At 48.7% G+C, this 23,177-nt stretch overlaps 1 protein-coding gene across 6 annotated transcripts in view; it reads right to left on the minus strand.

Moving 5' to 3' along the window:
• TM6SF1 (transmembrane 6 superfamily member 1) overlaps positions 1-22,808 on the minus strand; it is a 55,982-nt gene extending 33,174 nt beyond the window's left edge. For 3 of the 6 annotated variants that reach the window (XR_011461665.1, XM_070358405.1, XM_070358406.1), the window contains exons 1-9: positions 22,586-22,805; positions 16,834-16,937; positions 14,084-14,181; positions 9,597-9,700; positions 7,174-7,256; positions 6,431-6,552; positions 4,372-4,476; positions 2,545-2,637; positions 2,237-2,356 (exon numbers count right to left, since the gene is read on the minus strand). Coding sequence is in view for 5 of the 6 variants with exons in the window: in XM_070358405.1 (XP_070214506.1) it covers positions 2,237-2,356; positions 2,545-2,637; positions 4,372-4,476; positions 6,431-6,552; positions 7,174-7,256; positions 9,597-9,700; positions 14,084-14,181; positions 16,834-16,937; positions 22,586-22,677 (921 nt within the window). In the remaining variant the exon portion in view is untranslated. Of the gene's footprint in view, positions 1-2,236; positions 2,357-2,544; positions 2,638-4,371; positions 4,477-6,430; positions 6,553-7,173; positions 7,257-9,596; positions 9,701-14,083; positions 14,182-15,336; positions 15,473-16,833; positions 16,938-22,585 lie in introns of those variants that run through there. The other 3 variants (XM_070358404.1, XM_070358403.1, XM_070358407.1) reach the window with 3 other exon arrangements.
• Positions 22,809-23,177: the final 369 nt, after the last annotated feature.

The following is a 23,177-nucleotide window of genomic DNA, read 5'->3' on the forward strand; positions in this document are numbered from 1 at the left end:
ACATAGGGAGACCACATTTATCAGCTTCTTTTGCAGCTGGGTCCATGCCAGGCCTGACTTTTGAAAACATCGCACCTGATCTTTGCACAAGCATAAATAAAACTTGAGTAGTTGCTCCTCCAGCAGAGCACACAACCTGCCTTTGCACAAGTAGGTGAGTAGACCACTTAGTGTGGCTTGCCTTAAATGAAGCAAGGTAATGAGAGCCCAGACTACAAGGGAGCTGTTAAAAAAAAAAAAAAAAGGCAGATTTGTAGACTTCCCTAGAAGTCAAAGTCTATGGTTAAGACTCTGTGCTTCCAATGCAGGGAGCACAGGTTTGATCCCCGATCGGGGAACTAAGACCCCACATGCTGCATGGCCAAAAGGAAAGAACGTGGGTTTGAGAATTACTCTGGAGTGGGAACTAACTGCTGCTGGTGCTGCTAAGTCACTTCAGTCGTGTCCGACTCTGTGCGACCCCATAGACGGCAGCCCACCAGGCTCCCCCGTCCCTGGGATTCTCCAGGCAAGAACGCTGGAGTGGGTTGCCATTTCCTTCTCCAATGCATGAAAGGGAAAAGTGAAAGTGAAGTCGCTCAGTCATGTCCAACTCTTAGCGACCCCATGGACTGCAGCCCAGCAGGCTCCTCCGTCCATGGGATTTTCCAGGCAAGAGTACTGGAATGGGGTGCCATTGCCTTCTCCGAGGAACTAACTAGACCTAGTAATGGGCTACAGATAGAGGATGAAGGAGTGGGAAGTGTGAAGAATTACTTCAAGTGTTTAACCTGAGCTGCTAGATGCCACGAAAGACTATTTACAGAGATGGGGGAAGTGGAAGAAAAGTGGTGGGCAGGATCAGGAGTCCTGTCTTAGACATAAATCTGAGATGTCAGAGACTCAAGAATTAAATACAGGAATCAAAACAGTCTGAGCTAAAGATAGAAATGTGAAAGCCATCACCTTATAGTGCGTATTAAAAGATATGGAAATAAAGACCCAAAAACCAAGGCCTGAGAAATAGAGTAATTCAGAGGTCTGCAAGGAGGGCAAATACTAGTTCTCTTTCCTTGTGTCCTCCAAGGAAAAGACAGGAACCATGACTGGATACTGCATCAACCTATTTAAGCTGTAATTCTGTAATTAAGGAGCACATCAGATTGGAAAGATTGAGCCCAATGTATTAACCTATAAATGCCATTACCATTTTTAAACTCTGTAAATTCCAGTGTGTCTTTTTGCCAGCAGAATTATTATACCATGGATATCATTAACTGTATATGCTGAGAGCTTCCAGATAAACCTCATTATTAGGCCTGCTTGACAAGAGCAAGACAAAGATAATGAATCTAAAAGATGAGTTCATCTGGGGTTTTTTTATTTATGCATTCATGCCAAGTTCCTTCAGTAATGTCCAACTCTGCAACCCAATGGACTGTAGCCCTCCAGGCTCCTCTGTCCATGGGATTCTCCAGGCAAAGAATACTGGAGTGGTTTGCCATGCCCTCCTCCAGGGGATATTCCCAATCCAGAGATCAAACCAGCATCTCCTATACCTCCTGCACTGGCAAGCAGGTTCCTTACCACTAGCGCCACCTGGGAAGCCTGGTTTTTTTATTTATAGTAGGAAAAAAAGTAATTTTCTTCCTTGTTTCTAACATCAGTTGGTTTAATAGGTTATCTTATAAAACTATGCTTTGTATGATGCTTCCATCAATAATTTCACTTCCAGTTCCATGAAGTGAGTGTTCACTGAACACCTACTCTAGGCCAGAGGCCTGGCTGAGTAGCAGAAGGGAGGAGTGGCATGACAGGCCCTGTTTTCCAGGAGCTGAACTTTGTTAAAAACCAGTTTCCCTGGTCCTGTGTAGGATAAAATAGTGGACTTCCGAAACCTTAAATTCAGACAGACATCTTAAAGATAACAGCTCTCAGTTCTTTTAGTAACTGTGGTGCTCAGAGACTGTGAAACAGCAGTAGAAAATGGCAGTGCCACTTGCTGGGTACGTGACCTTGGACAAATCATTTAATCCTGCTCGCTCAGTTTCCTCATCTGTATGACTGGATGGCGCACCTACCAGATAGTTAATTTTGAGATTTAAATTATGCAGAAACATCTTCTAAAGAACTGTCAAGCAAAGAGGTCGACATATCTAATAACTATTTCCTTCTCTAACACACAGGGCAGAGGTATTTTTTTTTAGATGCCCAACAATGACAGCCAACTCTCCAGTAAACAGCATATTCTCAGTACCTGAGCTAGACCTCCAGCATGTATCAGGGTTATATCGGGCATCCAGAAGCATCCAGGAACCACCAAGCCATAAAGTGCAATCACAAAGTAAGGGACGGAATAGAACAGATACGCCAGCATCTGCACAGAACAGAGAAATAATGCCATCAGTAAATGGCAGTTAGCCTAATGAAAAGCACACACACACACACACAATTAACACTTTCAGCTGAGAAAATGTTAACTCCTCTTTCCTACATGGTATCACATTTTCCTATTCTTAAAGAAAATTAGTTTTAGAAAAACCTTAGGCTTCACAACCACCTGACCTGGATTTTAGGATAAGCAGCAGGATCCTTTAGGTACGGCTCCTGAAATTGCGTATATAATCGGCAGAGCTCAGCTGGGCAATCCAAGGCAATCTAAGAACAAAAATGAGTTCATTATAAGAGACGGTCACATCTGGTCCTTAGGTTTGCTGATAAGGCTAAATGTGCCAAGTTTAGTCACAAGCTGCTTTCTACGTAACAAAAGCTACTTCAGAAGCTCATCAGTAAAAGGGAGAGAAAATAAATACAGATTAAAGAGATCAAGTAGCGGATAACAGTGGAGAAGGAAATGGAAACTCATTCTCTGTACCTGGGGATCTTTCTCGTGTTCAGTTTAAACATCTAGGTTTGGCTAACCAAAGCACAACTTGCTTTAAATCATCAGCTTCCCTTTTCCCGGGAATAACTAGCCAAGTAGTCCCTGCAGGAAGAATAGTACATTTCTATACCAGATTCATCTTAACTATGCTGAGTCCTCTCTAACTTACCTCCCTGAGGCACCACTCCTGGTGTCCTTAGCCATAAATGTTGTCCCACCTAAGTAACACATGTGAACACGTCAGTGGCAGAATTGATTAAAATGGATCCCAACCTTAAAGCCCCATCTTCCAAGGGTACACACTTTACCCATGTTTTTCTCGTGTGCACAGGGGCATGGAGAGTTGCAGCTCATTTTTATTGTTGCTGTTTTTTCTTCTTTTGACTTGAGGAATTACAGCAACCAACCAGATATGGTATCAGTGCTCTGGTCTGAGCACAGCTTCTGCCCTGCTTCCTCCTTTACATCCTTTCCCCAGGCCACTCCTACCAGCTGACTCTGTTCCAGGAAGTTTTTGACGATCCACAGAGAGAGACAGCGCTGAGGACTACTCACCCTGACCTACCAGTTGTACAGGCCCCTTACAGCCCAAGGACCCCAAACAATGAATCAGCTGCATCAGCTTACATTTACCATTCTGCCCCCCAACTGCTGTTCAATGCCATCAGGCTTAAACAGTAATTGTCATTGCAGCTGAGTATAATTAACCATATAATTCTGGCTGCTCAAATTTATTGCTACTGAGGATAAACCATGAAACGGATACTCTGAAGGACCCTTGATTAATAAAATTAGAGCAGTCACTTACTGAGTACTTTTTAGGTATAAGGTCCTCTCCAAGTGTCTGATGTGTCTTATCATTTAATCTTCAAACAATACTCTAAGGTAGGTTCTCTTATTTTATAGAGGAAGAAACTGAGGATCAGAGAGGTTAAGTGATGTTTAGGAAACAGCTAGGAAACAGCCAGGAGTCTGACAGTTTACTCTGATACCCTGTCCTCAATCCCATCTCCCTGCTCCTGAGAACACATGGATGCTCTGTGCCAGCTTGATTAGAGTCTTAAGTCACCACCCTTAACAGATTTCAATCAGAAACATCAAACAAATGAAAAGAATGAGAGGAATGGCTAATTTTTCAGGAGTCTTAAAGATTAATTGGTGGAGAGCTTGATCTGAGGACCTCAAGAAGATGGCATGAAACAGCCCAGAAGGGACCACCCTTTGGGAGGAGAGGTTTGGAGTGAGGGTAGGAGGGTAGTAGGAAGCAGGTCCAGGCCTCTAGGCTCTAATTTGTTGTTTAGTTGCTCAGTCGTGTCTGACAGTTTTGCAACCCCATGGACTGTAGCCCTCCAGGCTCCTCTGTCCATGGGATTTCCCAGGCAAGAATACTGGACTAGGTTGTCATTTTCTTCTCCACTAGGCTCTAATAGGAAGTATGTTTTGTTAGTGCCGTGGAAAATCTGATTAAAAAGTTTTTTTTTGTTGTTATTGTGGTCCCTTATGCTTACCAAGCCTCTAAACACGCAAAATCCAGTCGCCAGAAGGAGACATAAAACCAACATTAAATCAAAAGGTCTTCTCAGCAGGTCTTTTGCTTGGACCTCTTGAATGACCTAAAATAGAGTTGGTAACTGATGAGGTGCCAAAGAATAATCTGAGATCTACTGAAACAAAGATACCGTGATAAGAGAATTTCCAAGACTCAAAACCACTAAAAAGGTAATTTAGGAAAATAATTCCTCTCCCCAAGTCTCAGTTCCTCATCAGTGAAATGAGGAGATTGGGGCCTAGTGATCTTGAAGGGCCCTTCTGACTCTATGAGGCCATATTTTTTTAAATAGCATTTTTATGATCATAAGTGTAAAATATACTCATCTTTAAACCAGTAACCCGACATACTATTATTAACACTTCCAGTCACAAATACATAGTTTTATGTGTGTGCATATATATATATATATATATATATATATAATACATGTGTAAGTATAATACATAATCTACATTTATTTTTTCACAAAGTTAGGACTTAATGTATAAACAGCTTTGCATTTGTTTTTTGCCTCTCACTACCTATAAGTGCTTAACCACATTGTTAAAAGTTTTTCTAAAATTTACTAACATATGGTAGTGCCATTGTTGGATGTTTAAGCATTTTCACTGTTTATACTTAATGCAATGATGAGCAACTTTGTACATAAATCTTTGACAGAATCTCTGATGATTTTCTTAGGATACATCCCTCAAAGCCTCAAAGTAAAATTACTAAGGTTAAAAAGTTAAATTTCCTAATGTTGATAACATTGCCAAGTGGCTTTGCAGAGTGACTCTGAATTTGTATTCGTATCAGCACTGTATGACTGCCTATTTCTCCCTGGCCATCACTGTGTTTTAACATTTTTTTAAAAAAATTAATTGTGTGTCTTACAACATGAACAGTACAGATATGCTAGCCTGGAGCCATCAGAGTCAGTGAAGCAAGGAGGAAGGCTATGGTTTGTTGTTGTTTAGTCACTAAGTCGTGTCTGACTCTTTGTGACCCCATGGACTGTAGCCCACTAGGCTCCTCTGTCCACGGGATTCTCCAGGCAAGAATACTGGAGTGGGTTGCCATTTCCTCCTCCAAGGAATTTTCCCGGCCCAAGAATCAAACCTACATCTCCTGCATTGTAGGCAGAGTCTTTGCCACTGAGCCACTGGGGAAGCCCTTAAGGATATGGTTACTGTCTGCTTGTTTTTTAACAACCACCTCATTCCTCAAAAGGGTATAAGGGGCACCAGTTATCAAGGTGCCAAGCTGAGTTTACATAGCATGTGTCCAAACATTCACAAATGAAGTGTTTGTAAATTAAAATGTATTTTAATGAATTCTATTGTTAAGTCTTTTTATAAAATGAAGAATCATGTTCTGATTATCTCTAGTAACTCATATTTTCATGTATCAATTTTTGCTTAAGGATCTAATACCTATGAAAGGAAGAGGAACTTAGAAAGATGTCACTAGCTTAGAACTGAAGACCTTAACAGAGTACCTGCTGGGCCAGTATTGTTTCACCTTGACCACCATGGCTGTGACTGGAAGGGAGGTATCTCAGAAGATGTCCTGCAGCCAGTCTCCATGTGCCTGGATCTCCTGGTAATCAGACTCTCTGACTGTGTGCTACCTGGAACAGCAGTGTCTCTCCAGCCTCCCTCTGGGGCAGTAGTGCATAGATTGCTCTGAAAGAGGTGCCCAGGTGCTCAAACTCCGGGCCATTAGCAGCCCCCAGATAAACCTCACATGCTGGGCAATAATGCGAAATCTAATGGGAAGAGCCAGTGTAACCTGTGGCACCCAAAGTTCCAAAAAGCATGGCCCAGCCAATCAAAGCAGATCTAATCACACAGAAGCAGACCATTCTGGCTGCCATAATAAGGTGTGAACCACTGCTGCAGAATCAACACAGTCACGCTGACCGACTGCACCAAAGGCTACAGTCCCTGGAGGCCTGGTCCAGTCCAATAGCTGGTGGATACAAGTGACCTCTGAGTTTGAGAACAGGTTTACATTTAAATTAATAAAATCACCTTTGAGGGGTAATTATAATTTTCTGATGGCTGATTATAGATTCTGAAACCAGCCCAGACAGGAAGACAAGTATATGGTATGCTTAAGAAAAAAGCAGGGCAAATACGTGTTCCATACTTCCCTATTTAAAAGAAAGAAAAAGAAAAAGTCAAAAGTATATCCACATACAAGTAACATGTAGGATCCCTCCCCATCTCAAGTCATCGAAAATCCTGATATGGACCAGACAGTATTTTAAATGAGACCAGAAGCATAGGTTAATTTAAAACTATTAGGTATTTATTAATAGGTATGCCTTATTTATAGTACTTTAAAAGTAGACTTAATATAATATCCTGATTTCTGGCACACATAAATAACTTTTATATATCAGCTTTCAAGAATCTTAATTTTCAAGTATATTTATCATGTGTCCACTGTGTGTTGAGTTATATATAATACAAAGAGATGTAAGAAATATTTTCATACTGAATGTAGTGACAAACCCAATATTTACCCTACTAGATCTTTCTAGAAGTCATGAATCACTGATATTAGTCTAGTTGTTCAGTGTACACTTTTGAAAATTGCTCAACAGCATTTCTTAAAAGGACAGTTGGAAGGGAAAAGAAGTAACTGCAAAACAGCTCTCTGGTAAACTTGGAATTTCTTGGTTCTATCACAACCAAAATAGCTTCCCTATTTAAAAATTATTCCCATTGTTTCAGAAAAGGAAAGTGAATTTTAAGATAAAGTTTCTTACCTACAATGTTTCCTGGCACAAAAACAACAATGCTCATAATAATAGATCCGACCCAATATAGGCCAATGGTTCTATAACTTTCCCTGTAATGAAAAAAAGCCTGACTTAGCACAGTTGTTTTAGAATACTATTAGTATAAGATGCTCCACAATTGATCTCTGTTGTAACCAGTAAAGTATGTGAATCAAAAATATACTGAATCAAGAGTAATAAATCCAGTACAAGGAACCGTGGTGATTGATCAAATTGCATTTCCCTATGTGATGAGCTATAGAATCCTCTTTATGTCCTTTTGCATAGGAAATTATGATTGCTACACCAATCTCCTGTTCAACCACACTATGGTCATCACTTTTGAAGGAGGCCTGCATTTCACTATTATTTATGAAACTCACAGCATGACAGGGAAAAGAAGGTTCAAAGAAGAAAATTGGATCCATTTTTAAAATCATTTTAAGTATGAGTAGCAGGATGCTATTAAATGGACTTTCCCAGGTATCACAGAATTTCAGTCAAAGTCCCAAAGATAAATACAATAAGTGACACATAACCCATGTTCGGAAGGAGCTGCTAGACACATACCTCTAATCTTAGCAGGTGATGCTGGCAAAAAGTTTCTGCAATCGATAACTGACAACCCAAGATGGTTAGATCGCATCACGGACTCAATAGATATGAGTTTGAGCAAACTCCAGGAGATGGTGAAGGCCAAGGAAGCCTGGAGTGCTGCAGTCCGTGGCGTCACAGAGTCGGACATGACTTAGCGACCGAATAACAAGTGACAGCCCACCTCCATAAGGGACTCAGAGAAATTAAAAAAGGGATTCTCTATTGGGAAAAAGAAGTGAAGAATACTGTGTGCTTTCTGCCCTGCCCTACCCCCCAAGCCCAATGTATCAGATCCTAGGAGGCTCATTCACAGTGACTAGGACTGTCAACAGGGGGCAAATCAGAATCTTCTTCCCCAACAGGACCACAGAAATGCTGGCCCACTCCTGGCAGGAGGCAGAGCCTGAGCATTCTCAGAAACACCTGCTGTGTTCCGTGGAGCTTGGGAACATTCATGAAGAGATGGGTGAGAGCCTAGAAAAGTCCAAAAATTAGCTGGGACTGTCTTGGAGTGGACAACTGGGGGCTAGGGAGGGGCACAGGACAGTTGGTCAAGCTGAATTTCAACCTTGTGAGGAGCAAGGATGTGAGACTTTAACCTGGAGCCAAAGGGAGGCCTGGGAAGGTAGGTGGACTTGAGACATCTTTAAAGGACTCCACCCCAAGGGTATACCTTCTGGGTTATAGGGGTTCCAGCAGAAAGAAGCTGTGGGTGTACCCCATGGGCAGAAGAGTCGCACAATTTCAGTCCACAAGAGCATTGCTCATGTCAGGGATCAGGGTAGTGCAGAGGCACCTATGGTGCGTGTGTGTGTGTTAAGTCACTTCAGTCGTGTCCAACTCTTTGCAACCCTATGGACTGTACCCCGCCAGGCTCCTCTGTCCATGAGATTTCCCAGGCAAGAATACTGGAGTGGGTTGCCATGCCCTCCTCTAGGGGATCTTCCCAACCCAGGGATCGAACCCATGTCTCTTATGTCTCCTGCATTGGCAGGTGGGTTCTTTACCACTAGTGCCACCTGGGAAGCCCGGTTCCTATGGCAGGGGTCTCCAAAGACCCCACACATGCACCACACAAGGCAGAGCCAGCATACCACCTGGTTCCCAATACCCAGAAAATAGCACCGGTCATGTAAGACTGTGCTCCTCTTCCTTAATTCCACATACAGACACATGTTCCCAGAGGAGTGAGCTGAGAAGTAATAAAAGGACTGACCATGTACCCCAGCCTCAGTGCAGACCGCTCAGTCTCAGGGTTAAACCTGAGCTGGAGGGAGAGAGATCTGAACGGAAAGCAGTCTGAAGTTTTGAATTACAATGGGCTTTTATTCCTGGAAACGAAAACATTAAGGGGTCTGCGGAGCTGTCCACCGTGGCAAAAAAAAAGTGTGTTAGTTACCCAGTCATATCCGACTCCTTGCAACCCCACGGATTGTAGCCTAACAGGCTCCTCTGTCCATGGAATGTCCCAGGCAAGAATACTGGAGTGGGAAGCTATTCCCTCCTCCAGGGGATCTTCCTGACCCAGGGATCGAACATGGGTCTCCTGCATTGCAGGTAAATCCTTTACCATTTGAGCGACCAGGGAAGCCAGAGGGGCAGTCCAAAGGCGTATGTTCAAAAGGGAGTAAGTGATACAAAGAAAAACAGCCATGTCTCACTTGGGTCCACAGAGCCTGTACTCATGTCTGTGTGCCCCCCTCTATGTATCTGCCTCTCTCTATGTATCTGCCTCTGTACATCCCTGTTCCTTACACACTCGCCTATCAGTTGCTAAGGTGACCCAGGCACACCCACCAGGTTAGCTGACTTACTCCCAGGCTATGGCTGCCACCATCACCAGATACATCAGATAATGAGCAGAGCCATCCCAGTAGCAGATCATATGTCCATAGGCCGTGTTCAGATACGGTTCACCCTGAGGAAAGCATAAGAAGTCCACTGTAAATAAAACTCAAACATTTCAAAGCAAAATACCAGACCAGTATTGCATGTAAACTAAAACAGCAGAACTCACGTGTTCGTCCGCTGAAGTGAAACTATTCGGAATCCGAGACAATTACAAAACTGGTAGGAACATGAAAATATACATGTTTTATATACATACATATGTATACAAATATACAGGACAGGGAAGCCTGGCGGGCTATAGTCCACTGGGTCACAAAGAGTCGGACATGACTTAGTGACTGAACAACAACCATGAAAATATACAAGTACCCTGGAGCCGCCGAAACTAGGGTCTGCCACAGCAGGTGGAATGAGTCTGTGCCTGTCTACATAGGTGTATTGTTGTTCAGTCACTAAGTCATGTCTGACTCTTTGTGACCCCATGGACTGTAGCCTACCAGGCTCCTCCGTCCATGGGGTTCTCCAGGCAAGAATACTGGAGTGAGTAGCTATCCCCCTCTCTAGGAGATGTTCCTGACCCAGCGATTGAACCCACATCTCCTGCACTGACAGGTGGATTCTCTACTGCCATCTGGGAAGCCCACACAGGTGTGTACAGTGATGCAAAACAAATGATATCACAAGCAGTCCTGCCCTTGTGGTGAACTCACTGAGGCCAAGTCCAGTCTGTGACTAAAGGTGTTTATCTCTGGCCAGGCAGGGTGGCCAGGGGAGACCCTGCTGACCAGAGTCACTTGGCTGACCTTCAAAATTCATGCTGACCCAGAGGCGTGCTGGGCTGTGTGTAAGGAAGGCAGGGCTTTCCCCCGCCACTATCCCCTATGCAGGCATGGACGGGCTTCACACCCTGCCCCTCATTCAACCTTCCGAGCAGCACCATGGGATAGATACAAGTGACCCCATTTTTAGATGAGCAAACAGAGGTTCCAAGAGGTTACCTGACCTGCCTAAGGTCACATGGCTAATTCCTAGAAGAAACCGTACTACCAAAAAGAGCTGTGGGCTCCCAGGTGCCTCATGGGTAAAGAATCCACCTGCCAATGCAGGAGATACAGGTTAGATCCCTGGGTCAGGAAGATTCCCTGAGAAGGGAATGGAAATCCACTTTAGTAGTCTTGCCTAGAGAATTTCATGGACAGAGGAACCTGGTGGGCTACAGTCCATGGGAGTCACAAAAGAGTTGGATATGACTGGGCAACTAAACAACAGAAAGAAGAAGAAATATACTTCCAAGAAAGTTTTTGTTTTATAAACACAGGTTATACGATGAGCCATTAATACATTTCCTTGTCCCAGGTCCTTTACGTTTGCAGGCCACTACTAGAAAGTCACTGTCGAACCTGCCTGGGTGTTTCGTGTCATTCTGGCTCCTCCCCACTCTCCTGTCTTCCCTTCTCCCACATCTGTGCTCTCCTGCCTTGTTTCAGATGTCTTCCTAAGATGCCTTAAGACCTTTCCACAACAAGGAAGAGTGCAGATCAACCAGCCCGTCAATCAGCCAACCAAGCAGGGGGTTTTCTGTGCTTCCCTGGGGCAAGGACTGCCTGTCATCTTGCCTCACGCAAATCATGTGATCATCACAGGGCAGGGGGTGGGGCAGGGGGAGGGAGGAAACAACATACAAGTCAGACTTTAATACTCACACCCAGCCCACATCTTTTCTCTCTGACGTGCTTTGATTGAATAATACCATCCAAGGTCATGTTGTTTTGGCGGGGGAGGGGGGGGGGTTTTGGCCATCCCACGTGGCAAGTGGGATCTTAGTTCCCCTACCAGGGATGGAACCTGGGCCCCTGGCAGTGAAAGCATGGAGTCTTAGCCACAGGACCGCCAGGGAAGTCCATTCAAGTTCATGGTTTTCATCATGCATGCCTACACATCTGGTTCTCTCAGCCATGCTGGCCTCACCTGTTGGCTTGCTGAGCATCTTCCACTGGATGGGTCCAGGGACCCTTCAAGCCCACCTCACCTCCTTTAACTCATCACCTTCTCCCCTCAACCAAGTCCCACTTGGCTTATGTTCATGGAGACGCCACTCAGCTTGCCCAGGTCAGAACCACAGGGTCATTGTTCACTCCTCCTTCTCTTACGCAGTCTGCTGGCAGGTCCCATTGATCTGTCTCTATGATGTCAACCCCAGGCAGTACTCCTTCTCATCACAGCTTCATTCGAGCCCTCGGCAGCCCTCACTGGACCTTTCCTATGTGGTCGTCCCACCTTTCTCCTCTCCTGCCGATTCCCCACACCCCTTCTCTTTGTGGTGGCTTCTCTTGCTGTGGAGCACAGGTTCTAGGGCGTGCAGGCTCAGTAGTTCGAGCACAAGGAGTCAGTAGTTATACCCCGCAGTTTCTAGAGCACGGGCTCAGTAGTGGCGCACGGGCTTTGTTGCCCCACGGCATGTGGAATCTTTCCAGACCAGGGATCAAACCTGCATCCCCTGCATTGGTAGTCAGATTCTTGACCACTGGACTACCTGGGAAGCCCTCCTGTGTTTGTGCCTGCCCCCTCCCACGCCACTTCAGAGGCTCCTGATCTTCTGGCCAGGGTCTCCAAAGTTCCACCCTCGGCCCTCCTCTCTACCTTCTCCTCTCTTCTCAGACCTTCAGGTGCCAACTGTCCTGAGATGGTCCCTGTATCTCTTCCCCGAGCTCAACACCTACAAAGCCTTGCCTGCTGGGCCACCTGCCAGGATGTCCTTTACCCACCTGAAACTCCTCACATCCCCAGATGAACTCAGCATCATCCCTGCCTGGCAGTGGGGAGCCCCATGCTGTTTCTCATCTCAAAGCCTCTGCCCACACTGTCTGTTCTCCTTGGAGTCCCTCCACCCCCAAGTCTATCTGGAAAACGTGTGTCATCCACTGCCATTGCCATTTTTTAAAAAGACTAGGGCAGGGCTTCCCTCATGGCTCAGTAGTAAAAAAAAAAAAAAAAGCCACCTGCCAATGCAGGAGACACGGTTCCATCCCTGGTCCAGGAAGATCCCACATGCCAAGGGACAGCTAAGCCTGTGCGCCACAACTACTGAGCCTGTGCTCTGGAGCCCGGGAGCTGCAACAACTGAAGCCCTAGAGGCCATGCTCCACAAGAGAAGACCCCGTAATGAGACGCCCAGGTGCTGCCACAGCTAGAGAGCAGCCCCAGCTCTCTGCAACTAGAGGAAAGCCTGTGCAGCAAAGAAGACCCAGCACAACCAAAATTAAAAAAATTTTTTTAAGCTAGGGAAGCATCACGGAGGGCCCCCTTAAGTGCTCCCAGAGTCAGGATAGCATCTTAGCCCTTATTTTCCCCATTGCCCCCAGCTCATCCCTGAGACCTACTCATTCCAGCCGCTCAAATTCTCTGAAGTTCATCCCTCCTCTCTACGGTAGTTCATGCTTGGCCTCCATCTGGGTCACCTTCATGCCCTCACTGGCCCCGCAGGACACCTCCTGGCTGGTGTCCTAGCTCACAGCATTGACCCTTCCGTTCAAGCCCATCCTTCTCTGAGCTGATTGCATTGTCCCCTTACTTAACATCTTCCCTCACACAAGGGACAAAACCCAAACTCCCTTGGCTTGCATTCAAAGCTCCCCATTACCTGACACATGAATGATGACTACACTGCTCCTTATTTCCTATGTGACCTGGAGTATGTTACTTAACCTCTCTGGGGCTAGATTTATCACACCATCAAATAAGGAAAGAGGACCAGCTCTGTCAAGTGCCAGGTAGATTGATAATGCTGTGATGAGGGGCAGAGCGTGTATTCATCATCACAATCAAATGGCTTTATTAACTGACTCCGTGCTTGGCAGTTTACACATTTAAGACTGACTGACTTGGGCTTTCTTAAGGAGTAATGCATTGATAACAACAGATACGCAGATACTGAATTCATTTAAAGACCTCTGCTGCTGCTGGTACTAAGTCACTTCAGTCGTGTCCGACTCTTTGCAACCTCATGGACTGTAGGCTCCTCTGTCCATGGGATTCTCCAGGTAAGAATACTGGAGTGGGTTGCCATTTACTCTGCCAGGGGATCTTCCCCACTCAGGCATTGAACCCTCGTCTTTTACATCTTCTGCGTTGGCAGCTGGATTTTTTACCACTAGCGCCACCTGAGAAGCCTCAAAGTACCCCACTTATTTTAAACACAAGTAGAGGAGGAAGGTGGTGAGTCCGGTGTGAAGATAGAGTTGTAAGACCCAACACTGAGGACAGCTGCCTCCCACAATCTAGTCCTAACTTTCCGCTTCACTTTCCACATAACTGAGTGTCCTGCGTCCACGGCAGTCAATGAAATACCACGTGTCGTGCCTTCTTACATGACACGAAAGGATTTCCAGCTAGAGCAATACTGTTGAGTCGCCGACCCTTCTGTGCGCGTGATGGCTAAGCGCCCCCGTACCTCTCTCAGGTAGTGCGTCATGAACCCGTCGATGATCCCATCTTGTTCCAGTCCTATGATGAGGTTTACGACGCTGGTAAATCCGAACACAGCGTACACTAGAGCAGAGAAAGCAACAGTTCAGAAAGCCGCAGCTCATGGGGCAAAGCCTAAGAGCTTGGCGTCCACCAGTAATGATTTCTTTTTTACTTTTAATTTTATTTATTCGGCTGTGCTAGGTCTTAGCTGAGGCATGTGAGATTCTAGTTCCCCAGCCAGGGATTGAACCCCGGGACCCCTGAAGTGGGAACTCAGAGTGTTAGCCACTGGACCACTGGGGAAGTCCCCAGTAATGATTTCTTGTCATGTTTTCCAGAAGACTCTATAGATGCTGTCAACACGGACTCACAGAACGTACCTCCCGTGCACACAGCTGGAGCCGCCCGCCAGTGTCATGAACCTGCAACAGGACACCCACTGGGAGGAGCGCATAACAAGGTCCCAGGGGATTCTACTAGGCTGCCTGACTCCCCTCCTCCACTTCCTACATGTGGCTGCCAAGGCCACATCTGCATTCCAGCTGGGCAGCAGGAACGAAACCATTCCCCTGTGGCCCAGGAAGCACAGAGGTGACCATTGACTCAAAAGAGATCATTCACATCAATGGTTACCAGGTGGCCCGACTCATAGTGTATCCAACGTGCTTGCCTTACCCCACACTGGAGATCCTACAGACAAACAGTGACTGATGTGAAAGTAACGGTTGTTTTAGGAAGGAAGGCTAGTGATTTTTAGAAAACTGGATGTGAGGTGGAACCATTGAATATTAAAGAGGGAAAGCCACAGCATCTTAGAGAATCTCACTAAGGCTGTGAGAAGCTCCTCAGTGGGCTGAAAACTACCAGCAACAACTACCAGCTGAAAACTACCAGCTAAGGAATAATACTTTTTAAACAGTGAGCGATCAAATTTACCATGTGGCGGTTTGTCAATAAAGCTCTCTGTTCAAATCATAACAAGTCAGCATCAAACTGTGTGATAGGCATGGATGGTAAAAAAATCTGCTGGTGGGACTTCCCTGGTGGTCCAGTGGTTAAGACTCTGTGCTCCCAATGCAGGAGCCATGGGTTCCATCTCTGGTCGAGGAACTAAGATCCCGCATGCTGCATGGCACACCCCAAAAGAAAGAAATTTTTTTAAAAAACTTTAATGGTGAACATAAAAACAGGTGTGAAACAAGAAAATGCCCAGGAAGGTGGGCAAGGTTAACTCACAGAGCAGGGAAGTCGGCCTTGCCCCAAGTCGGCAACCAGGAGTGCAGTGTCTACACTTTCCCCGGAAGAGCAGGAGGCCCACACGTGCCCTGCCTCCCCATGCCTCTGTGTAGGCCTTTGGTCCAGATCTCGCTGACAGTGATGAGCCATTAGGTGATCAGCCGTTGCGTGTCTCCCGGAAGAGGAAGCCTTCAGCGACTGATCATTCGGCTGTTGTACCGACAATCGCTGATGCCAACAGCAGGGTCAGGCTCTGGGTCACTGATGACAAGGATAGTCCCTGCCCTCCAGTCGGGGCTGCACTGACTGACATGAGGACAGAGGGCTGAGGGAGAGGAGGGTACTCAGCCCTGAGGAGCCTGGAGAAGCACGAGTGCAGCTGAGCGAGGGCTCCACGGAGCACGGAGGAAGGGGAAGGAAGCCGGCAGCAGGAGGCCAGTCTGCAAACGTGGGCAGAGGCCAGACCAGCGGCAGGGGGACTGGAGGCAGAAAGAGGACGTGGATTCAGACAGGCCCAGCTCATCGGCTGACTGGCTGTCAGGGCTTAGGTAAGTTTCATTTCTCTAAGCTTCAGAATTTTTTATATGCAAACTGGGAGAAATCTGGGTCATCAATGCTGTCTCATTAGCTGTAACCTTGACCCCATTTCTAAGCACCTCTGAGCCAGATTCTTCATGTGTGCAGGGAGGATATTGTTGTGAAAGAAAGAAAGTGAAAGTGTCAGTCGCTCAGTGTCTGACTCTTTGTGATCTCATGGACTGTATCTGCCAGGCTCCTCTGTCCATGGAATTCTCCAGGCCAGCATACTGGAGTAGATAGCCATTCCTTTCTCCAGAGGATCTTCCCGATCCAGGGATCAAACCCAGGTCTCCTGCATTGCAGGCAGATTCTTTACCATACGAGCCACTAGGAAAGCCCTGTTTGTTGTGAGGATTAACTAAAATGATACTGCTAATGTGCTCAGAGTCATACTAGGCACACCACAGGTGCTCAATCAGTGGTGTTTTCATTGAAGATACATGTGTATTTGCCAGCCAGTGGTTCAAGTACTTTACAAACAGTATCTTATGTAATGTTTGTACCAACCCTCCACAGCAAGTACTATTATTTTCCTCATTGTACAAATGTGCATACTGAGGCACCGGACAGCTAAGCTCAAAGCCAAATGGAAGGGGCTGCAAATAGCTGGCTGAAGGCTGAAAGCCACGAAGGAGCTGGTACAAGAGCCGGGGTCAGAGGTCAGAGCATGGCTCCAGGCAGAGGCGAGGAACAGAGGGGTGTCCTGCCTGGGTCCCAGCTGGGACAGGGTGGGGTCCACTGCTAGTCAGAGTCCTTCACTTAGAGGGAGGCAGGGCTGTGTCTTATGGAAATACTCTTGCACTTCGCATCACCTTACCAGTTGGCTCAGAGTATTCACAGCCACAATGGAAAACAGACAGAGGCTCACATGTTGTGCTCTGAGGTGGACACAAAGGGCCCCCTCCCACAGAGACATACCATAGAACAGTGGGTCCCGAGGGGGTTTTCTTTTGACCAGGACACGAGCCAGCAGGGCCACCAGGAGCAGGACAACAGCAGCAGCCCCTACAATCGTCCAGGAACTGCAATGACCAGAACAGGGAGGTGGTCACTTATCAATATAAACACACGGGTGCATGGAATTTCCTGGCTATTGAATGCATTCTCTCCCAGTGCAGCTTCTGCCTACAGCCCAGGCACTGTGGTGTTCAAGAAGTCTGTCCACAGAGCTTGGGCCCCTCTGGGCCACCTGTGACTTTCAGGGACCAGGACCAGAGCTACCAGGCCCTCACTCTCTGGTCATCCCACCCACCTGGGTGAATGACGTGTCTGAGTGCCCTCTACCACTGTCCGTCTGCCATTGTCCACCTGCTTCTCCAAGCCCCGTGCCTGATGTCCGACAGCCCTAACCACTGAATCTGCCTCCTTCCACAGGGCTGGCTGGAAACCTTCACACTGAGCTCCAGGGAGCATGCAGGAGTCACAACAATTACATCACCTTCTAAGGAAGAAGGGCCCCAGGCTGTGTGTATAATCAAAGGGACCAGAGGACCAGGCCAACCCAAGGGGAGAAGAGCTGGGGCTGGGCCCAAGGCCTGAATGAAGCCAGCACCCCCACACCCAGGAAGCCAAGGTGAGCTAGGCTGGGCATAGCCCTGGACTTCCTCCTGGGAAAAGGCATGGCCCAGGGGGACAGGGAACGAACAAAGCTGCTCCTCGACAGGACAGAACAAGGGCACAAGGCTTGCTGCAGTGAGCAGTCGAGGGACCGGGAAGCTGGTACCTACTCTGCCCCTGCCTGTGGGCCTTAGGAAAGTCATGTCATTGCATCATCTGTTTTTTAGTTAATTAAGACACATTGAGGGACTTCCCTGGTGGTTCAGTGGTTGGGACTTCGCTTTCCAATGCAAGGGGTGTTGGTTCAATCCCTGACTGGGGAGCTAAGATTCCCACATGCCTAGAGGCCAAACAATCAAAACATAAAACAGAAGCAATATTGTAACAAATTCAATAAAGTCTTTTAAAATGGTCCACATCAAAAAATCTTTAAAAGAAAACATATTAAGGAAAAATGCATTGCATATCCCTATAAGCCAGTCACTGTGGATGAAATAGAGAGACCCTTGTCTACACAGGAGGACCCATCTCAGTGGGCTAAGCTCTCTAACCCAGAGGTCACCTCCAGTCCTAAGAGGTATTTTCTGTCTCATACCTCCACACCAACAGGGCATCCAGTTCTAGACGAAGCACTGCCCAGCCCATTCCCAGGGCCTGCTTACACTAGGGCCTCCTCCGTAATCCTCAAGAACTGCTCTAGAACCACCCCTTAGCCAAGACCCTTCCACACCATCACAGAGGATGTCTGGATAACCTTTGCTGTATGTCCCCGGGACTTCTGGAATGTACCCTTCACAGCCCAACAACACCTACTAATAGCTGAAGGAAAAACTCATGCTGAAGTTCACTCCACACTCTACAGTTGGAATGGGTGCAGGCAGCAGTCAGAAATCTGCTCCTAATGTCAGAGAGGCAGTGACCCATCTGTGTGCAGGTAGATGAACCCCAAGGAGAGTGGCCCAGGCTGTATCCTGTGCACCTGGCCCCAGGCCCCACTTAAGAGTCAAGGAGTGGTTTCTGGGAATCAGCAGCACCCAGACTTTCAAATGCCACCTCAGACCTACAGATTCAGAATACTTCAGGTGTGGGGTATGGGAATAGGTTAATTTTTTCAAGATGCCTGGGTGAGTATGCACAGAAAGTCTGCCTGGGGACCTCTTTTAAGATTTTCAGGAACTGATGGATAAGTGAGGGAGGGAAGGAAAGGGAGAGAAAGAAAGGAAGGAGAAATGCATGGATGATGGATGAATGGATGTTTGGATGGATAGATGGATGGATGACATGATGGATAGTGGATGAATGGACAGATGAATGGATAGATGATGAATGATGGATGGATAGATGGATGGATGACAGATGATTGATGGTGGATGAATGGATGGATGACAGATGGATGGTTAGGTAATGGATAGTGGAAGATGAATGAATGGATTATGGATGGATGGATGGTGAATGATGGATGGATGGGTGGAGGAATGAATGGATGTTTGGATGGATAGATGCATGCATGACAGATGATTGGTGGTGGATGGTGAATTAATGGATGGATGAAGAATGATAGATGAATGGATGACAGATGGATGGTTAGATAATGGATAGTGGATAGTGAATACATGGATTGTGGGTAGATGAATAGAAGGATGCATGGTGAATGGAGGACATAGTTCTATGATAAAAATGAAGACGACCATGTCGGTGTCCTCCTATTTCAGAGACTGAAATAGGAGGTTTCTAGTGCCACACATCAATGGATGCTCCAGGCTCCTCCTGTAGGATAAGCCAAAGGAGGAGACGATGAAAGAGGGAACTAATATGAGTCAGGAACACACTGCTGGGCAGAAGCATCCTGTGAACAGAGAAGAGGTTAAGGTGCTGTGTAGGCTGAAGGGTCAGGAAGATCCCCTGGAAAAGGGAATGGCTACCCATTGCAGTATTCTTGCCTGAGAATTCCTTGGACAGAGGCCCTGACAGGCTACAATCCATGGGGTCACAAAGAGTCGAACACTACTGAAGCAACTTAGCACACACGCATGTGTAGGCTAACAGAAGTTTTCATCACAGCCTGACTGTGGCAGGGGCCAGGAGACAACTCCCATCCCTGTTCCCATCAAGGACCCAGCTCACAGCCAGCACCATCACACAGCTGGTGCTCTTCTGGACTAGAGAACAGTATAAACTGCTTCATGGTGTCTGCTCCCACTCTCCACCTCTAGGGGAGGAGCAAAGGATGAAGAGTAACTGGGGCAACAGAGCATCTGCATCTCCCAGTGACAGCCAAGTGCAGGACCTGCTCAGAACAGGGAGAAATGGGTCCAGCAGGGACCTGGAGGTGGGGGGAGGGGTAAGGGCTGCCACTAATATGAGGGTGGAAAAGCTGTTAGTATTGTAATGTGTGTGTTTGGGGATGAGGCTAGGGAGCAAGGGGAGAGTTTCTGATGCCCTTACATGAATAGATGGCTACTGAAAGGGATCATGTGTGGGTGAGTATGAGTTGTGTATGTATGTGTGTCTATGAGATACAGAGAGAGAACTCAAGTCTTTTCCTGATGCCTCGACTTAAGTGGCTTTTTCTATTCTTCAGGCTTTTGTAAAAAGTCTGGTGGGAAAGAAGCTTCAGCTAATTCAGCTAATGCAAACTGAATGGGATGCCTGCTAGGCACAAGTCCCCCACCCCCACCCCTCTCCGCCCTGCACTGGGCAGGACAATGCTAAGGGGAGCCATGGCCTGAGAAGGTAAATTCTGACCACAGGGAAGTAACTCTTGTGGAAAAAGCACAACCAACCCAACAGGGGTTCAGAGGAGGGAGAGACGGAACAGAGACTCCCTTGCTTGGGGGGGAGTCTGGAAGAGGTGGAGGTGGCATTTTACTCCAGGTTATAAAGTCCCGGTGTGGCTTCAACCATCAGCGACAGGAAGGAAGGCGTCCCAGTCCCAGTGAACAGTGTGAGCAGCAGCAAGGAGGTGGGGGATTAAGGAGTATCCGGGGCTCAGAACCAGGTGGCGCTAGTGGTAAAGAACCCACCTGCCAACGCAATGAGACTCGGTTTGATCTCTGGGTCAGGAAGATCACCTGGAGGAGGGCACAGCAACCCACTGCAGTATTCTTGCCTGGAATATCCCATGGACAGAGGACCCTGGCTGGCTACAGTCCATGGGGTCTCAAAGAGTCAGACACAACTGAAGGGACTTAGCGCAGGGGCACAGAACAGTCCAGTGCGGCTGAAGCACCAGCACGGCTGACTGGGCTGGGCTGGAGGACTGAGGCAAACATGCACAGGGCAGTGGAGAAGGAAACTCCCTGGGAGGCTTTGCGAGAGAGGGCCAGGACCGCTGGTGGGGTGGGGGGAACAGGAAAGAGGAAACAGATGGTAGCCCAGCCTCAGGACTGATGGGGAAGGAGAGTGGGAGGGTGGGACGGAAGGAGTGGAGGAAGAAGAGGGAGGAGTCAAAGGCTACTGGGATTTTAATCTGCAGGACAGGAAGAATGGCTGGAACCAGTTTTTCAGAACCCCCACAGGGCTCAGCAATGTGCTCAACAACACACAGCAGCACACAGTTCAGGATGTGCCCAGTAAAGCAACCACCCCCTTCCCAGGAGCTGAGATCAAAATCTCAGAGTCACCCTCAGATCCTCTCCATGCCACATGATCCTTCCATAAGCTGCGTGACCCTCCCTCCCAAAGATCCCCTCCCCAAGCCGCGTCCCTCTCCCTACACTGCTCCCTGAGCCCCCACCTGGAAGGCTCTGTCCCTAGATCTTCCTGGAGCCATCTCCTGCAGCTCATGTCACCTCCTCCAAGAAGGCTTCCCTGATCCCCAGTCCCCCAGTCACTCTCTCAAATCGCCCCATTTTATGTGTTGATTCCTGTCTCAACAACAACCTCCCAGATCTCTTGTGGTTTCTTGATAGCTAGTTCCCCAGCACCTGGGACTGTGCCAAGCATACAGTGTGTCCTCAATAAATTTTTGTTGAGCTGCCCATAATGCCATTTCAGGAGGGCAGAGACCCCCATGCACTGTATTGACAGATCTGACATCCCCTGCCCAGAGATGCTTCTTCCAGGAGTCGTGCCCCAAGACTGGGTCAGACCAAAGGCAGTCACTACCCATGCCCAGAGAGCACCCCCGTAGATGGGTGCAGTCTGGATAAGGCCCTCAGCCCCCCGGAACGAGTGAGGAGGAAGTCACCGCCCCGTGGGCAGACACTTCTCCGCAGCTTGAAGGTCTGGAGAGGGGGTGCAGCACACACACTGATGCAATTTCCTTAGCACCAGCTGCTGTGGGAAACAGCGCAGGTTACTTCCTCCTCTCGGCTGAGAGCAGGAACATCGGCAGGCTCAGAGGCCTGGCGCCTTTCCCGCCGCTGGAGCAGGCCGGCGGCTGCCGGCTACTTGGCCAGAGAGCCCTCACAGGAGAGACAGGGCTTTGAACCAAGTCCATCTGCGGCCTCCTTCAGCCCCACCCATTTCTCTAGCACGGAACTGCCCTGCTGCTCGCCCGGCTCCCCATCCTATACTCCACAGGCGCCCTTATGGCATCCTGACAATAGGATGCAAATACAGGCCATTTGACAGACCGGAAAACTGAGGCCAGGCCTAGTGCCAAAGCCAGGCCTAGAACCCAGGCCTTTGCCTGTTCATTCCGCGCTATTTCTGCTAGTCATTCACAACAGTTTCTAAAATTAATATGAAATGAAAAGTATGTGTGTGTCCATACATGGAAACGTTCCTGTGAAATGCGAAAGGAACGAGGCGCGGCCGGGCTCCTAGCTGTTGGTGTGTGAACAGCCCCACCCCTGTCCCTGGGCTCTTCAAGGGCAGGGGCATTGCCTTAATGACCCCTGTAACCCTGGACACCTGGCTGGGATACCAGCAGCGCGATACCTGGAATGACACTCAGCACTCGACCCCAGAACTACGCCCGAGTGTCAAAGATGCCAGCCCGAGCGAAGACCCCAGCCCGCGGGACTCCGGGAGCCTCCCCTCCTCCGGCCGGCCGCGGGGAGCCCTGGCGGCCGGCGAGCCTCTGCCCTGCCCGGCGGTTCAGCCCCCTCCGAAAAGTTGCTAGGGCGCCCGCCGCGCCGACCCCCGCCGCTTGCGCGCGCCCACTCACTCGTGTTGGGCAGCCAGGTGGTTGAAGACGTAGGTGACTGGGATGGCCGAGAGGGACAGCACGAAGACCCCCGTGGCCGCCGAGGCACTCATCGCCGCTGCCGCGCCGCTCGCCCTTCACCGCATCCCGCGCGGGCGCCCCGCCCCAGCTTCCGGCTGCGCCCGCGCCCCTCGCGGGTGCCCTTCCAGGCGCCCCGCGCCGCGCCGCGCCCGCCCCGCCCGCGCGCCCCCCGTGCCGCGCCCTCAGCAGCGCCCCCTCTGCGCGCCCGCCCGCAGCCGCCCGGTGCGCAGGGCCGCGGCGCAATCCAGGGAGGCGCCCTGCCGTCCTCCCGCCCAGCGGCGCTGGGGCTCCACCGCGAGCGCGGGGCGGCGCCGAGCAGTGGCCAAAGCCCCCTGCCCGGGGACAGGTGTCCCCCGAGGCGCGCGCTCCGCGGGAAGGTGGCGGCCCGAGAGGCGGGCTCCGGGGCGCCGCCGGGAGCTTGTCATCGACGACCCGGAGCGGTTCTGGGCCGAGCTGTGGGCCAGCGTAGGGTGGAGCCACACCCGGGGGTGTCGGAGCGGGAAGAGCCCGCGAGATCGTCCACGTGGGGAAC

This window comes from Bos mutus, chromosome 21 (genome assembly GCF_027580195.1).
Source record: "Bos mutus isolate GX-2022 chromosome 21, NWIPB_WYAK_1.1, whole genome shotgun sequence".
NCBI lineage: Eukaryota > Metazoa > Chordata > Mammalia > Artiodactyla > Bovidae > Bos > Bos mutus.